This window comes from Gossypium raimondii, chromosome 2, assembly GCF_025698545.1.
Source record: "Gossypium raimondii isolate GPD5lz chromosome 2, ASM2569854v1, whole genome shotgun sequence".
Classification (NCBI taxonomy): domain Eukaryota; kingdom Viridiplantae; phylum Streptophyta; class Magnoliopsida; order Malvales; family Malvaceae; genus Gossypium; species Gossypium raimondii.
In genome coordinates, this window is record NC_068566.1 from 31,061,832 (window position 1) to 31,080,118 (window position 18,287).

Here is an 18,287-nt window from a genome sequence, read left to right on the forward strand (position 1 = left end):
AAAAACGATACCTTTGAAATTTTTGAAGTGCAGGAAGTCAGTTTTGCTAGTTGGTATCGATATTTTAGTACGAGTATCGATACTCAAGATAAAATTATCGATACTTTTCCATTGGTACTAATATTTTTTCGAAAGTTAGGTTCTTAAGACGAGAAACAGTAAGCTAATTTGGTATCAATTTTCCAAGCAGTATCGATACCACTTGAGAGAATTATCGATACCACACTTCTAGTATCGATACCTACGTAACATGTTTGGGAAATTTTGCTAAATGGTCCTAATACATGTTTAGTACTTATTTTATGATTATTCAATGAATGTTTAGCATGATTCAACCTCCTTAGAGTGTGTATGACTTACGTTTCATGTGAATGCTATTATATTAAAGGAAAACAAAGATGCATTTGTAATAATGTGACAATTCATGATGAATATGAAGGGAGACAGTGGTGTAGCATCCTTGTATCTAGGCTCGGTGATCGAGCCAGGTATAGGGTGTTACAGAAAGCACAATGAGAGAGCAGTATCCTTATCTCTTCGTAGATAAGAAATTTTGGGGACAAAATTTTTTATAAAGGTGGGGGAGTTGTCACACCCTCAATTGGTAAGTTGATATTGTCTTGGAAATTATGCTAGCAAGACCGCCTAAGTTGTAAGACTTAGGCAGGTTAACGTTGGCGAATTCCCTAGAGTAGTAATTCGTTGAGCTTCGCCGAGTCTGCAAGATCTCATTTCATAGTTGGCAAGATCCTTATTTGGCAAACTCTTCCGTAAATAAGGCCACCACCCGTGTTTTGTGTTGCTATAGATGTACTTGTAGTGGTTAGTGGGACACGTTTAATTCATCTAGCATCCTAGTGGAGGTAACATGTCAATAATTGTAACATTCAATTTGTGCAAGTGTACACAGTCGTTCAAGTAATAAGTAAATGAGTTATCTTCTCCACAGGGAATGTGTATGTTAATCGATTAATTGTAAAATTATAAGTTAACAATTTGGTGATAAAAACACAATAATTTGAATGATAATGATCAAACTAGATTAATTTAACTAGATGCAAAATTGATCCCCAATGCAATTTTAATCTAAGTATGCAAATTATCTAAATGTATGAATGAATTTAGCAGTAGAAATACAACCTCAACAATCAATAACGTGAATAGGCTAGGATAACTACATTAATCAACTTGATTAATTTTCATCATGCTTAACAGTGTTCGGAAAACATTTCATGACAACTCGATCTTTCATGAGTTTGGAAACCAAATTAAGTCCTTTTGGAATCTTTTACTTAGTGAAACATGCATTTTACTGATCATATTAAACTAAGGGTTTCTTAGTATTTATGTGAAGTAACAAGGATGGGTTAGGTTTGAAACAGTTTAATCACATAAACCTAAAAACTATGCAAGATAATAGAGCTCGTTAAAATTGTTATGAACCTTCAATTTAGTCAGGTTACGATCTAAATTAAGCATGCACTTTTCAACTATTGTGTCCATTAGCCGTCGTCTAGTTAGGATTGCTCAGCTAATTCTAATGCATCCAATCACGTATGAATGAAATACATACTTGAATTTAATTGAAAACATGATCAACTAAGGCACAAACACTTTAAACATGAATCAAACAAATCTCATTGAATTAATGCATTTAACTTAGCTAAATAGATTTAAGCTACCATTGCTGATGTCAAGATCACAAAACACATTGCAAGCATAATTAATTTAAAACAACAAGTAAGGGAAGAATAAACTCTATTTCAAGTCGGCAGCCTCGCGAACTCTGATTGAAGGTGTTTTCCTTCGCTCCTCTTGTTGCACTTTTGCTAATGGCTCCTCAAGGTGGTCGACTAAGAGATGATCTTTTCAAGGCTTTTACTGGCTAAAAACTAAAGGGAAAAATGGAATGATAGGGATGGTGGATGAAGAGAGCAAGAAAGGGAATGAAGAATGTTGTGAAAATGAGGGATGAAGAGATGAGTAAGGGATGATTGAAAAGGTGAGATAGGTATGGTATTTAAAATTGAACTAGGTAGGAGAGTTTACTAAAAATAGCAATAATAATCCCTTGGATTTCTCTCTCCTTATGGCCAACCATGATATGTGGAAGAGAATGTGGTTTGGTTGCTTGATTCAAGCATGAAATCATGTTTGAATCATGCAAGGTGTGGACATTTTCTCAAGCAAATCTTGTGTGCCAATTTCCAATGTTCTTCCAAGTTTGCGGACCTTCAAATAATTGTCCCAAAATTGATTTCTTGGCTGCCCAATTGTGGTTGCCGAATTGGGCCTCTCTTCTCTTGAATTGGGCTATTAATGACCCAACTAGCTTGTAGACTTGACCAACATGTATCATATTTTTTATTTGGTCAATGCGGCATCTTGATGACCCATTAATCTTAGTCTTGCCATCCAACACATGAGAATAATAACTCATGTCCATGCAACACTCAACTCTATGGTCCACTGCATAAGTAAATTTAACATATTAATAAATAACATGAAATACTTTAATTTTATGCACAAAATCATATAAAAAAGGACAAATTTGCATACTTTATAAATTCATGTCCATTATTAACATTTAAGCAAAATTCACTTAATTAATTAACAAATACTCAAGATTAATATTATTTTTAAGCAAAAAGGTGGTAAAAATTACTATAAAAAATCCTATATAATTTCGTTTACAACAACCAGGACACCTAAGAGCCTCGTAGGATGTGATTAATTAGTGGAAGCGTGCGTGCATGATTACTGATTAGAGATTAAACCTGAGTGGGATTTGGGCTAGAGATAGCTATAAATAAGACAACTTAGTAGTGGAGAGAAGATTTTCATTTCATATTCTCTCCTTGCCTTTGTTATCATCGAAGAAAACCCAAAGTTTTTCTTCATTGTTAATGGTAGTTAACAACCCGATTTTAGTGGTGTCAAAAATAATGATTTCGGGACCACGATTCCGAAAAGTGAGTAAATATTTTATTTTTATTTAATTTTTATGTGGTCATATTGGGATCATACTAAATTTTTGTTAAGAAATTTTAATATTTATTTAGTTAATTAAGTAAAAAAGGACTAATTTGTAAAGTTTGCAAAAGTGGGTTCTATTAGATAAAAAGGGTCAAATGACTTTGAATAGGTAAATCAATGGACTTGGAAAGTAAATATACCATAATTAAGGTTAGTGGATGTTTACAGATAGGTTTTATTGTAGTTTTAATGATTTTTAAAGGTTAGATTAGTAATTTAATAAATAAGTTAAAAGTAATAGAATAAAGATGAAATAAGCATCATCTTCATCAATTTTCTTTTCTTTCTTGGTCGAACACCATTGTTAAGGAGGAAACTTTTGGTTGTGGTTTTGCTCATGCATGGTAAGATTTTGAGTTCCGCTTTTAATGATTTTATGTTTTTGAACTCGTTTTAGCATAACCTACTTAGCTCGAGGGTTAATTTGCAAAACTGTTAAAGATTGAGGGATTTTCCATGAAAGAGTTTGATGATTTTGTGATTTTAGTCGGTAGATTATTAAATCTAGTAGTTAAATGAACATGATTTGTTAAATGAATTTTAATGATATTTTATGAAGTTAAGGTTAAGGATTTATTGGTTAAAAGTGTAAAATTCCTTAAGGTTATGTGAAATTTTAAGTAAATATGGATTGTTTAGAACCTTATTAAAATTGGCTAGTATGTTTGGTGATGGAAAATGGTTAATTCATAAGTTAAGGATTTGGGGATTTAATTGTTTATAAGTTAAAATATTAGGGATAATTTTGTAATTTCATATTAATATGTATTATTGGTTTAATTGGATATTTGAAGTTAATTTAAATACTTAAGTGAATGAAAATATTATTTAGATCAAGATATGCAACAACCAAACTTAAATCGGGGAAAAGTTAAAGCGTTGGACTAAGATTCGACTCTATTTTTGCAACCATAATTATCGAGGTAAGCTCGTATTATACAATTTTTTATATTAAATTTTTAGCTAATTGTTCTATTTAATTCTTCATGGTGGTTGTGATTACATTTTTTTTATGATGGAAATTGAGTTAAATTGGAGACATGTATCGGGTTTTGAATCTAGCAGGCTTCGAGCTAGTGTATGAAATCAGGCCTTCAGCCTAGCAAGCTTCGTGTCAGTGTATGGAATCAGACCTTAAGCCTATCAGGATTTGTGCCGGTGTATGAAATTAGACCTTGGGCCTAGTAGGCTTCGTGCCAGTGTTGTGAATCAGATAACCGTTGTGATTCTATTAAGCTCAATGGGTAAGCAAAAGTTAAAGAAAGGCTGTTTATAATTAATTGTTGTTCATGACTTTATGAAATGCTAATGGTGAGTTTTTATCATGTGGTGGAAAAGATGAATTATGGAAATTCATTTCCTAGTATACGCTATATCACATAGATGTTATGTTTATATGTTGGTTATTAACCATGTGGATTATGGTGGATAGGAAGGTATAATGTTTAAATGTTGAAATGAACTTGGTTGAATGATTTATCGATTCATGTTCGGTAAGTTAAAGTTAACCTTATACTAGCTTACTAAGCAATAAATGCTTACGTAGTTGTATTTCTTCTATTTTGTAGTCTATCAGAAGCTCGATCAGTTGGAACCTTGTCGGAGTCTTATCATACTATCTAAAATTCACCTTGGTAGTTTTTGAATATTTTTGTTTTGGTTATAAATGGTATGTATAAGGCTTAATATATAGGGTTTAATGTCATTAATACTTTTGTTGTGTTTTGGTTACTTTTGTAAATGGTTATATGCATATATGGTATAGTTGGCTTGTACATGTTAAAAGATATATGTGTAAATAGTCATTTTGGTATGCTTATTTTGAATGGTAATATGGGATGATGATGATTGACATCAGGTAACTAATTTACCTAAGTTTTGTGATTGAGAAGTAGAATTATAGCTTTGTTCTTAATGGATTTTGTTTTGGCATGAAATGAGGTGTCTTTAAATGGCATATGGTTAGAAGAGCTAAGTTGATTGAATTGGTATGTTATGAATGTTTGATGTTTGTTTAGGGCCTTTGAGTGTGTGCAAATGGAGTAGATTGTTGGGAAAGGTTTGATTTTAAAATGGCTTATTTTAGGGGCTAATTATGGAGCACACAACCTGGGACATAGGCTGTCACATGTGTGTCTTAAAAATTTTGGGTGCAAGTTGGTTCACACAGGCACAAAAAGTTACACGGCTTAGCGACACGGTTGTGTGACCCTGAGCTACACGGTCACGGAGAGTTACACGGCCTGCACACACAAGTGTGTGGATAACCACACGACCATATCTGGAGTCACACGGTCTGGGCCTGATTTATTTAAATCAATCCTTGATTACTTTTAAATTGATTCTAGGGCCCTAGTAGCTTGATTTAAGGCTCAAATGTGTATTATTACCATGATTAATTTGACTAATTAGAAATTATTTTGTAAGTTGAATTATTTGTTCTGTTTTGTACAATAACATTTTGTAACCCTAATTCGGCGGTGGAGACAAGTTAGAGGTGTTATAGGTAGAATTTTTAGTTAAGCTTTTAGGAGCTTCTTTCTTAAAATTTGTTTGCTGGTAAATTCTTAAATCCTTATTTAAGTTTTACCAGATAGAAAGGAGCTGTTGTAAGGGTTGTTCAGTAGGGTTACCATTTGTATACTAGATAGGAAGAAAACTTTCATCTGGGAATTGTTGCATGTTTATTGACTCATGGTATTTCATTAAGATTTGGTTGTTTTTATATTTAAAGAAGTTATTTGATTGTTTTAGCCAAAGATACGGGAGAAGGTCCCAGTGCTAAAAGGAAAGAACCCGTTGAGTAGGAAAGCTCTAAGTGAAGGTTCTTGATGAGTTCTTTTCTACCTTGAGTTCGTTATCAATATTATTATGTTTAAACTTTCCTGCTGTATACCCAATTAAGTAGCTTTAATCTTTGGTCCTGGTAATGTGCTAAAGGGGTCATGGTAAACATTTTATGCATATACGATTACAGTCTGTAAAATAGAAATAGAAAAATTACATGTACATGGGTATAAATACTCTTTCCTTAGTGCACAAGCTCCGTATCCAGAATGGTGTAATAAGGTATCGGAGGGTTGCTACGTATAATGATGAAAAAAAGATCCATGATATTATATTTTACCTTTGATATGGCACTTTGGTGCAAACCGTGACCGGTGAGTACTTGGCCTTGCGGGGGAATACTCATGTGTTCAGATTACAAGGAGGAATGATGAAGGTATTGAGATTATGATTGGTTTAATGGCTCTAAGGAACGGTATGAAGATGCAGGATTAATGGTTCTTCAGAATTAGGATTAGAAGCTAGCACAAGGAAGGGAGTATACAGACAAAAAGGGGTGTATATCATGTTAAACATAGTGTGAATGTTGCATGAAGTGTGAAAAGTACGAGAAACGATCATAGAAGGGTAGTTCACAAATGAGATATACAAGTAGAATAGTTGTGTCTTGTACCCGTTAAATGCATGTCTCTATTAGCGGGCAACGTTCGCCATGGGGCTATGTCTATTTGCAAAAGTATCCACCGACGGATACTTTGAAAACATAAAGAATTGTATCCGCCAAAAGTGGCATACCATTTGTCAGTCTAAATCCTAGCGTAATAGTGTTTGTTGAACCCTATTGTAGGATTATATTTCCTTGGAACTCATTAAGTTCTTATGAGCTTACTTAGTTTCTTTCTTCTTATTTTCAAGCTCTTAGGTTAGACGTATCATTGTAAGGAATCATCCAAATTTGCGGCCTATTTGTGAACCATCTCTTGTTTTGGTATAACATGAAATCGTTAGGGTATTTGGATGTCTATTAGTTACAGCCAGTCCAATGGTTTTATTTTGTGACGCTCCATACCTGGATTCGACGATCAGGCCGGATGTGGTGTGTTAACATAACTCATTAAAGCAAAAATTGATCGTTTCCTCATTGCTGGGAGGGCATTTATAGGAGAGGTCATCTTGTCTTATAGTGTGATGTGGTAGGTCATTACAATGGACAGTGGGCATACTGGCATAGTGTACATGAGGTGCAAATGTAATGGTCTTAGATAGTACAAGGTTATTATCATTCCCTGGTAGAGCCCACTCGTCATTAGAGGCGTGTTCACACTTGGATAAGTGCTTTGCACTTAAAAAACGAGTGTTTGATGATGTAACTTATTGAGCTAGTGGCCTTATCGTGGAAGCGAGTGATCAAGGCCAGTTTTGAGGAAGAGCGAGTAGTCTTTTCATGGGAAGACAGCTGGGTAAAGGAAGGACTTGGTGGCAGGAGGTGAAAAAGTTGATTTTGATAACTTATTGTGTTGACATTTGTCTAAGCTCTGGGATTGTACAAAAGGGAGTAAAAATTTACTTTTGAGACAAAATTATCTAATTTTTATTTATTTATTTATTTATTTTATACAATGTTTTTCTAACAATCGAATCATAATATTATTTTGAATTTAAATTTATTTTAAGTACTATTAATTACATATTAAATATTTAAAATTATTTTGAAATTTAATCATATAAAAATTTTGAGATAAATATTTTATTTTTTATTCAAAATATATGAATTGGTATTATTTAGGGTCAGTTCTTTATTGCTTTTGAGAAGTGCTTTTGAGAAGTGCTTTTGAAAAGTGTTTTTGAGAAGTGCTTTTGAGAAATTTGAGTGTTTGGCATTGCTGTCAAAAAGTGCTTTTGAAGAATAAAATGTCCATTTTAGACATGAGATTATAAAGTAACAAATATGTATTTAAATAATGTTCAAATTAGTTAATATTATGATATTTTAGCAAAAATATAAAAAAATAATTTATTATAACTTATTGTTAATATTTTAATATATAATACCTTCAGCTGTTGAATTTGCAGTCTCATAGCAACAACATCTCCAGATGCATCTTCATTTACCACTGCCTACAATACATTAGTTCAAATCTTTCAATAAATATGACATCCAAAATTTAAAAACTATATACATTAACTAGAATTTGACTAACTGATTAAGAGGTTAAAACAAATAAATTTTTTTAACAAAAAGTTGTATTTTTAAATATATATACATGAAAAAAACTTGGTATCACTCTACCTTTTTAACTAAATGGGTTCCACAACACAAAACTCTTATTATTAGTATACAAGTATAGAGTATGTAGTCTAAACAGGCTCAAAGGCTAGCATCGGTTCCCGTTGGGAACAGAAAATGAAACAGAGGATTTCAGGAAATCACATGAATGACGAGTAAGCCATGCATTGAATTAAAAGTAGCTAAGCAAAGATCTCATACATTGTTCTTAATAAATTTAACCCGCTGTGCAAACTTCAATGTACTTAGTGTCTCCAATGAACAACTGCAGAAAATGCCCAAAAGTTCGAACTTGAACAGTTCCAATGAAACCAAATTAATTTTGAAAACAATTTATAACCATGAACAGTCTCTATATCCTTTGTTTTTCTTTTATCGGTTCTTCACCACATAGTAAATAGGCTCACTCTCATATAAGAATCAAACAAACAATTTACACCACAGTTCCAAATCTCAATCAAATAGAGACTAAAGACTAAAGGAAGAATTAACTAAAAGAAACCACAAAACCAATATGAAGAGACTTTTTAATAGATGAAAGTAGAAGAGTAGCAAAGCAAATCCAGAATATAGGTTTGATCAGATAATACAATTCGAAATTAATGAAAGACCAAGAAAATCTAATCAAATGGGAAGTAATAGGAGGAGTAAAAAAAAAAAGAAACCTTTCGGCAGTGGCGAGATAGGTGGGCACATCGTCGGTGCAAGCGAATTTCAATGCTGAAACAACTACTTGCCTGTTTCCCTTCTCCATTTCTTTTATCTCGATTCTCAATCCCCAAACCACAGCCACCGAGTAGAGTAAAGCAAAGCAGTAATCCAGAATTTTCCTGAAAATTCTAATCGAAAGCAGTAAGCCAAAATTTTGAAAGTGAAAATGTGAAAAATGGGTATAGAGCTCCTCTAAAGAACCAGAGAAAAGAAACTTTTTTGGGAGAGAAGGCAGGTTAAAATGGGAAATTATCAGCCAAACGGACTTTTGGCTGAAGAAATGGAGAAATTTTTAACTTCTTCATCAGCCAAAAAGCACTTCTCAAATGGTGAAAAAAATTTTGAAACGATAGCCGTAAATTTTGAAACGATAGCCGTTCTTCTTTGCTTTTAAGAGAAAAACACTTTTTGTTGCAAAAGCCTGTTTAAAAAGCAGAGGAGAACGGGGCCTTAGAAAGATAAGTTAAATTACATACTATTTATTGATAATAAACTAACTTTTTTAATATTAATAAACATCACTAAAAATATTTTTTTAATAAAAAATATGGTTAAAAATATAAAAATAATAAAATTTGTGTTTTATTTGAAAAAAAATAGTTGGAATTTATTAACATATTACTAACAAAATACTCATTACTAACAAAGTACTCGATGTAACTTTTCTAAAGTTTTAATGGGAGTTGTATCCAACGCTACATTCTTGATAGTCTCGATGTTAGCAATTAACCCCACCTTATATCTGGAGTGTCGGCATATAGACATTACTTTTACCTCCATGTCGATGGATGATAATGGTGTTAAATTAAGTGAAATAAGCGATTTGCATAGCCAATAATTCCAGTGAAACTGAAGTTTCATGACGATTTAGAAAAGGCTCATTTTCAGAGAAAAAGCCATGTCTATCGTTAACTTTTTCCCCCTCTTCTAGTTTCTGGAAATAGATTTTTCTAATCAAAGTAAGCCTTACCCAACATTTCTTTGACATTTACAAATGTTATGGATGAGTACAGGGGAGCATTTTTTATTATTATTTATGAAATCCTGTCAGGACCAACTATCATGGGTGGCCAACATATGTGTGTGTGTATATATATATATGCAAATTTAACTGAGAAGAATATGACTTGTTCAAAATCAAATACTGCCCATTTTATTCTTAAATGGCTTATTCTCTTGGAAAGCATACTTTGTGGAGGAATGGTTTAAGATGCTTTTATACTCATCACCGTGGGAATCAAATACTCAGCCTGAAATTCAAAGTGGTGGCGACCAAAAGGAAGAGCTGATAAATTTCTCAGAAAATTCAAGGGCCTTGAAGTAAAAGTATTATGAAAAATTTTATACTAAAAGTTGGACTGAAATTTACTTTTCTACTAAAAGTTAATTGGATAAATTAACTACGGTTTATTAAATTAAATAGTAATCTAGTTCTTTTAATAAAATTTTTATCCATTTCTACAATTAAAAACTAACGTAATTAATGAAATAACCAAACGATTACATGTCACGTATCACATATATCTTATGCTAACGTATAAAAATAGATAACATTTTAACTTAAAAAAATAATTTTTTTCTAACTTATAAGATTAATTTATTATTTTTCAATAAAAACACAAAATAAAATTTCACTCAATTCATTAATTTATCATTTTTCAATAAAAAAACACAAAATGCAATTTCACTCAATTCCAAGATAGCGGCCAATTGTATTTCTTATAACTTCCATAATCAACCATTGGGTAAATTTTGGATTCCTTCAATGGAATTTGGAAACACCCTTCCCACAAATCATGCCATGGGATTACATAAATTTATTGAATAAACTGCACCCAATAGTCAAATGGTCTCTGACTCTGATCAGAGCAATTTATTTCTGATCCATGCATCAGAGCCTAATAATCTAAGGCCCTGAATTCAGTGTGCAACTGTTGCTGGAAATGACCAAGGTTAATAATGAACAATGAGTTGTAGTTGGCTAGGAATGGGGAAGGGAACAATGAGTCCAGTAAATTGCTGATGGGGTCCAATGGAGATAAAAGGCCATATCAAACAGGTTACAATGCTTTGTTATTTGGATTAGGATTAGGGTTATTTAGATGATCTCAATTTTAAGACAAAAGCAAGTCATTGGATACCTTTTGTTTCCCTGTGTACATGGGAGTGTGTGCATTGAGAGACAAAAATCACGAAAGCATACTGTAAATTAAAAGAGAAATAAGGTAAGCAGCAATCTCAATGCCATTATGCTAAATGGCAAAGGGTTTGAGCCTTTTACAACAACCAAATCAGTACTACTATACTTATCAGTGTTATATATATAGGAGCCTAAACAACAACGTACGGTATCTACTGACCCTCCCCCATCTCCCTTAACAAAATAATCAGGGCTCAACCTGCCCACTACGCCCTGCCTACCAACCTCCTTTGTTCTTTTCCACGATTATGACACATTTTAAAAAAACTTAAAACAATAATATGTGAAAATTTTATAGATATATGATCAAAAGATAAATTATCAAAGGGGTCTTTCTGATTTTTATTAGTTCATCATACGAATGATATGGAATATCCAAAATTCTTTGTGAAAAGGTCTGATTTTATTTATGTATATGGACGAAATCATCTTTAGTTCTTTACGTAGACGAGTGTAATCATCAATCAACATGTTTTCTTTTAATATTTGTCAAAAGGGTCCAGCAAAAAAGTTCCATGCTTGATTACAGTTTGTGTATGTTTGGTGGGGTCTTTTTTTTCTTGTAAAGTTGAAGAACAAAAACAAATCCCTTACCCCACTTCACTATATATTTTTTCCAAAACTAAAGAAAAGGGTTTCTTCATTTTTCTTATTTTATGTTGAAATTTGTGAACAGATGAATATGGCAAGTGAACTGCAGATGTCAAGAAATGGAAATGAGAGCTGCTGCTAGCTCAACAATCTTCTACTTCCCTTTTTTGTCCTTTTAAAAGTTAGATCTCTCATCTCTCTCTTCCTTTCTGTCTTTAACTTCATTTTTGGTTTAAAATATCTGTCCTTTTTTTTGTTTTTTTTATGAACAAAGAAAACTCATCCACCACAAGGTTTAGGGAAGTACATTAAGACATGTTATCCAGTCTTCTACTTCTTATTTTTCAGTAATATTCTTTTTATTTCCAAAGAAAAAACAATGGAATTCTAAGTCCTGTAAGTGAGGGAGGTTTTATATCTTCTTTTTGTTGGTAACTTATTATTATATTCTTCTTTCTGATGCACCAATGTGGACTGCTTTTTCTTAGCTACTTCATTGGTCTTCTTTTTGTTACTTTTTTTTTCCTTTCCCCTTTTTTTTTTCATATTTATTTATGTATTTATATGTATAGCCCCATTTAAACAAAGTTCAGTGCACTGCACCCCTTTCTTTTACAGGTACCAACATATTTGGATTTTTGAGTTGCTGAAAGTCTCAGGGAAGAACAAGTTTACCTTCTTCAGGTACTTCCTTCTTCAGGTACTTTCTTTTTTTTTCTTTTTCTTTTTTAGGTACGAAAGTTTTCATTTTTTTTTTCCCTCAAAATAAAAGGAACAAAACAGTTTTTTGCTGCTGCCATGTGTGGTTCATGCTGAAAATAGTCCAAAGTTGTGAAAAATGAAAGAGATAACCACAGATTCAAGGTTCTGCTAAGTTCTCTTTCTTTTAACAAGTTTGCTGGTTTCTAAAAAGACTCCTTTTCTCCTTGATTTTCTTTTTTCCTTTGTTCTTTTTTCTTGCTTTGGGTTTGATGTTGTGTTTTGTTGGGCACTTGGGGCTATTAGATATGTTCTGATTAACCATTTTCTAAGGGCTTTGAGATGCTTGCTTTTAACTTTATTTCTTTTTCAAGTTCTTCTATTTTTGGTACAAATGAAAATATTGGGGCTTGGTATTCTCTTAAGAAGCTTCAGTCTTATTCTTTCCTTTGTTTCTTCCGTTTCTTCTCCAAATTCCTGTTAATTAGCTTGGCTTTAGAATCTTTACTTAACTATGTTCTATTCAATCTAGTTTATGAATCTTTGCTTTTACCTGCAAGAATGCTGCCATTATATCTGTAGTTTACTTATGAATGAATCACTTGTTTCCTTATTTCTTTGGACAAAATGTGCCCATATTTTCTGTCAAATTGACGTTCTTGTTTTCTCTTATATAGAGATAATTGAATATTGCAATGCATTCTTAGAATCCCACCTTGCAATTACTTGTGTTGTCTTTCAACTTTTATGTGCAAGAGAAGTTAAGATTAGCTTTCAGTTCTGCTGCAATGTTTCAATTCTAATGTTTTCCTCTTCACATTTGCTTTGTTGTATATAAGCTTGTGATGAGATAATCGCCTTTGATCCTGATGGCCAAAGAGTACAGTGGATCACCAAAGCATCATCATCGACTCGAAGCGAAGAGGAACCCCCTTACTTGGATTCTAGGGGTTAGTTTCCTCTGCATATTGTTTTATGTGTTGGGAGCTTGGCAGCGTTCTTCTAACCCCAACACTACTCAATTTAGTGCATACAATAGAGGTGGCTGTGATAGTCATGTTACTACATCCGACAACGGCAATGCTGTAGTTGGTCATCCATCATCAACCAACTTGGACTTTGCAAGCCATCATCAAGTTGTGCTAAACAGTTCTAAAACAGTCAGTCAGTTCCCATCATGTGATATGTTATTCAGTGAGTACACTCCCTGTCAAGATAAAGTGAGAGGAAGGAAATTCGATCGTAACATGTTGAAATACAGAGAGCGGCATTGTCCCGCGAAGGAAGAACTTCTCCGTTGTCTTATACCTGCTCCTCCACAATATAAGACCCCTTTCAAGTGGCCTCAGAGCCGAGATTATGCCTGGTACAGCAATATCCCCCACAGAGAACTCAGCATTGAGAAGGCTATTCAGAATTGGATTCAATTAGAGGGTAATCGTTTTAGATTCCCTGGGGGAGGTACCATGTTCCCTCGGGGAGCTGATGCATATATCGATGATATTGGCCGGCTCATTCCTCTTACTGATGGAACTATTAGAACAGCAATTGATACTGGCTGTGGGGTAAGTAACGAATATCCTTTTCAATTTACTTGCATCTTTTCCCATGCTTTGTAATTTGTTGCTGTCTATTTTGGGCTATAAACCTTTTACAATCATGAATTGCTTTCGACTCCTGTTCTATTACGAAGTCCATATCCACTTTCAGTCTATGATATTAACTGGTACTTCAATTGCTAGTAATTATTTTCTTCTTTACTCTGGTGTTAGGTTGCAAGTTTTGGTGCTTACCTCTTGAATAGGAATATCTTGACAATGTCTTTTGCTCCAAGAGATACGCACGAAGCACAGGTCCAGTTTGCGCTGGAACGTGGAGTTCCAGCAATGATTGGAATTATGGGGTCACAGAGGCTTCCATACCCCGCTAGGGCTTTTGACTTGGCTCATTGTTCTCGCTGCTTGATCCCTTGGAAAAAATATGGTAAGGCATCTGCATGTCTTTTTTAAAAAATGAGATTAACTCTGTTAGGAAGGTGCAATGACCGTTTTACTACCCTCTATCTCTTTGCTCTATAGGTTGAAAAGTTGTGTATAAGCTAATGGTTTTATTTAATCGGTATAGATGGTTTGTACCTCGCTGAAGTGGACCGGATTCTACGGCCTGGTGGTTATTGGGTTCTTTCCGGTCCCCCTATTCACTGGAAGAAGTTCTGGAGAGGCTGGGAAAGGACACGGGAGGACTTAAAACAAGAGCAAGATGCTATTGAAGATGTTGCCAAAAGCCTATGCTGGAAGAAAGTGATTGAAAAGAATGATCTATCGGTTTGGCAAAAACCCATTAACCACGTTGAGTGCTTCAGAAGTAAGAAGGTCTTGAAAGCACCGCACATGTGCGAGTCAGATGATCCAGACACAGCTTGGTACTCTCATTGGTGTCCTTCATGTTCTTGTTTCCTCCTTGATACATACTCTGATATTCATATTGTCCACTGTGGTCTCATTTTCCTTTTGTCATTTGTGCTAAAAAGGTACCGGAATTTGGAAGCTTGTGTAATTCCACTTCCTGAAGTAAGCAGCTCAGATGATGTTGCTGGTGGGGCAATAGAAAAATGGCCAGAGCGAGCATACGCTGTTCCTCCTAGAATTAGGAGTGGCTCAACACCAGGCGTCACAGCTGAGAGATTCGTAGAGGATAATAAACTTTGGAAGGAAAGAGTAGCACATTACAAACGAATCATTAGTCCACTTCCCACTGGACGATATCGGAATATTATGGACATGAATGCTTACCTTGGGGGATTTGCAGCAGCTATGTTAAATTATCCAGTTTGGGTCATGAATGTGGTTCCTATAAATTCAAATCATGACACTTTGGGAGTTATTTATGAACGAGGCTTAATTGGTACCTACCAGGACTGGTGTGAGGCATTCTCAACATATCCAAGAACATATGATCTCATCCATGCTAGTGGCTTGTTTACTTTATACCAGAACAGGTAATGTTTGAGAGGTGGTATTCTCAATCATGAGCGCGTAATTCGTAATTGTGGTTGAACTGATGTTATATATTTTTCATTGAAGGTGTGACATCACTTACATCTTGCTGGAGATGGATCGGATTCTGAGGCCGGAAGGGACCGTTATATTTAGGGACACAGTGGAGCTGCTTGTGAAGATCCAGAGTATAACGGATGGAATGAGATGGAAGAGTCAGATAATGGACCATGAAAGCGGACCTTTCAATCCAGAGAAAATTCTTGTTGCTGTCAAAACATACTGGACTGGTGAAGCAACTCAAAAACAGCTCTAACTGGGATTTCAATCATCTCTCTTTTCTGCACTTCATTTGTCACAATTTTCCATCTTGGGAACAGTCAAAATCACTGAAGGGTAAAAGGGTGGGTTTGATTAAAATTATTGATGGTATAATTTCATTGATGCACTGTAATACTAAGCAGATTCTGTTTGTACTACAAATCTAGCGGATACTGTCATTGTCTTAACTCTTGGTGATATAGTATGATTAGCTAAATAGATATGTACACTGTCTGCAGTAATTGAAAAGTAAGCTCTCTGTAGCCTGCCCCTACAGTTTTTGAATTAAATGATCAATCATATACATTGCAATGCGAGATGATAAAGTAGGGATTAGAAGATAAACCTGTTTGTCTTCTTCAAAAGCAGCAGCCACCGCATATCAAAAGAACTGTGGTGCACTGTTGGAAATGTGATCTTAGAAAATAAAATGTTCATTCGAAAGAAAAGCTTAAACAAAATCTTCTGAAGTTCTTTCAAATTGGTTTTTCTTCAGCAACTCTTTGTACAGAAGCTTGTAATAGCCCGTATGGCCAAGGAATCCCCTTAGTTGTAGTTACATTCATCGGAATTGGCCTTTGTTGAATTCCAGCCCTTGAGCTTAAACATCAAACTGACCAACTAATGCCAATGGCCATGCAACAGGTAATAGGTAGTTGCTTGAGGGTGATAGCCAAGCATTGAAATGAAAATCCTTTGCTTTAGGGGCTCTGCCTGCCCCCGTGTGGGGTTATGAAGCTCACTCAATAAATAGCGAAAGACCGTTGGCTAGTAGTGGGCATTGAGGCCAACAAGGGCCAAGGTTGTTCTTGCCAATGATGCTTGTTTTTCAACTTGGACCCTCTTAGGCTAAGGCTTCCTTTGGATTCAAACACAATACAGTGCATTAAAATTTTTTAGCTTGATTTTCAATCTCACTGCACCACAGTGAATTGCTTGGCTGTTTGGATGCCTTGGCTTCCCTGTGAGACGTTTTCACAAGATGGACAGCCTTATCTCCTTGGTGCTAAAAGCTTGATCGACTCTAGCTAGGACGATGAGGTATTTTAGAAGACAAAATACCCATACTTTAATTTATTATTTTACCATTTTATCCTTAGATGTTAAACTAATTTTTTCCCAATCTTATTTGTTTTCGATTTGGGAACAAAAGCAAGATTTCTCCCTCGTTCTTCTTGGTTTCTCCCTTGTTCTTCTTTGGTTTGCCCTCGTTTTTTTGGTTTCTCCCTCTTTTTGCTTTGTTCTTGGTTGTGGGAGCTTAGGATATTCTATTTCTTCAATCGGACTAACAAGTTAGAGATATCTTGTGTTTTTCCTCTATTTTCTCATGCTCAACATTTACCCTTTTCTCAATTAATGGGAAGTCTACATTAATTATCGCACTCTCGGATAGTAATCGTATAGTGATGCAAGGTATATTTATTCTTTAAAACAATTTTTCCTCGAAGTTAAATTCTTTATTAAAAGTAAAAGGATGGATGTTTTACCTAATTGGAGGCAATGGCTTTGTGTGATTGTTTGCAACATTGGATGGTTGATTAAAAGTGTTGTTCTTCCTTTGAGGTGAGATGGTTTCTTTGTTACTCACTGTTATTATTGTTGTTATTGTTATTGTTTTTCTTTTGAGTAGTCGGTTTTAAATGATATCTTGACCTTATCCCATAGGCGACAACATTTTATCTTTTGATCTTTGGACCTATCATTTAGCATGCTTTACACACTATTTAGTAATATTATTACTAACTATAATTTTAAGTCATACACAATGAAATTACCTAAACATCTAAACTCAAAAACATTATAACTTAAAGCTTGTAGGGTACAAATCGAATTTCCAATGCTTTTAACACTTGCTTAAGCAAAAAAAAAAACACAAACAATGCATGTAATTATTCCCGATAACGATCAAATTATATAGTAGATTCAAAGTTAGAACAGAAAAAAAGTGAAAGGAACTCGAAAATAGTACCTCAAAGGAACTAAGATAGGAGTCGAATGGAGTCTCCCCTGCTTCAATAGCATCAGTCCCCATTTAATATATATATCCCTGACTATATATAAACAAAGAACACAAGTCAAGTAATTAAACAGATCAAAAACTACAAACAAGCTATAAATGATAAAAATTGCAAACCAATCAATCTAGGAAGAAGGAGATTTAATTCATTGACACGAAATCCAATTTGTCTTCTCAAAGGTAGTAATCTTATGCACAAATCCAAAAGTGAAAATACCTGCATTATTAACTCATTTAGAAAGATGAATGGAAAATAAATCAAGTAAAAGGACTCCAAAAAGTCATTACAACCTATAATTTCCACTAACAAATCTGCCAGAAAATAAGGAATGGAGATAACTTCAACATACCAGGTCTTAAGCATCGAGACAGAAATAATAGAACATATTAACTGAATACACCTTAACAATTGCATCATTTTAGATTTTCTAATGATGTTAACAAAAATTATAGAACATGTAAAATCTATGATTTTGTCGAAGTACTAGAATGAAGTAAAGCATAAAAAGAAAAAGGATGAAAAAATTGACCTATATGTGCTAAGAATCCTCAAATCTTAAAAAAAAAAAACAAAAGCTACACTTCAGGCTGCTCAAATTTCAATTTTATCAAATATTGTGTGATAAATAACTATGCAGTAAA

General features: G+C 34.1%; 2 protein-coding genes across 10 annotated transcripts; one reads left to right on the forward strand and one right to left on the reverse strand.

Moving 5' to 3' along the window:
- Positions 1-1,622: 1,622 nt before the first annotated feature.
- Positions 1,623-9,251, reverse strand: LOC128036215 (kinesin-like protein KIN-12E). 2 transcript variants are annotated; one of them, XM_052627136.1, is made up of 4 exons: positions 8,776-9,251; positions 8,312-8,375; positions 7,876-7,941; positions 1,623-2,469 (listed from the first exon to the last, which is right to left on the reverse strand). In XM_052627136.1, the coding sequence occupies exons 1-4, from the start codon at positions 8,862-8,864 to the stop codon at positions 2,437-2,439; spliced, it is 252 nt and encodes an 83-aa protein (XP_052483096.1). In that variant the 5' UTR covers positions 8,865-9,251; the 3' UTR covers positions 1,623-2,436. The 2 variants fall into 2 exon arrangements, 1 of the variants encoding a protein (XP_052483096.1); XR_008193018.1 differs by lacking the exon at positions 8,312-8,375 and having other exon boundaries at positions 8,776-9,247.
- A 2,399-nt stretch (positions 9,252-11,650) lies between these two features.
- Positions 11,651-15,918, forward strand: LOC105788134 (probable methyltransferase PMT18). 8 transcript variants are annotated; one of them, XM_012614877.2, is made up of 7 exons: positions 11,651-11,793; positions 12,231-12,312; positions 13,151-13,876; positions 14,084-14,294; positions 14,436-14,733; positions 14,842-15,309; positions 15,395-15,918. In XM_012614877.2, the coding sequence occupies exons 3-7, from the start codon at positions 13,181-13,183 to the stop codon at positions 15,621-15,623; spliced, it is 1,902 nt and encodes a 633-aa protein (XP_012470331.1). In that variant the 5' UTR covers positions 11,651-11,793; positions 12,231-12,312; positions 13,151-13,180; the 3' UTR covers positions 15,624-15,918. The 8 variants fall into 8 exon arrangements, with proteins under 8 accessions (XP_012470331.1, XP_012470323.1, XP_012470332.1 ...); XM_012614869.2 differs by having other exon boundaries at positions 12,231-12,296; XM_012614878.2 differs by having other exon boundaries at positions 11,684-11,793; positions 12,206-12,312.
- The last annotated feature ends 2,369 nt before the right edge of the window (positions 15,919-18,287 follow it).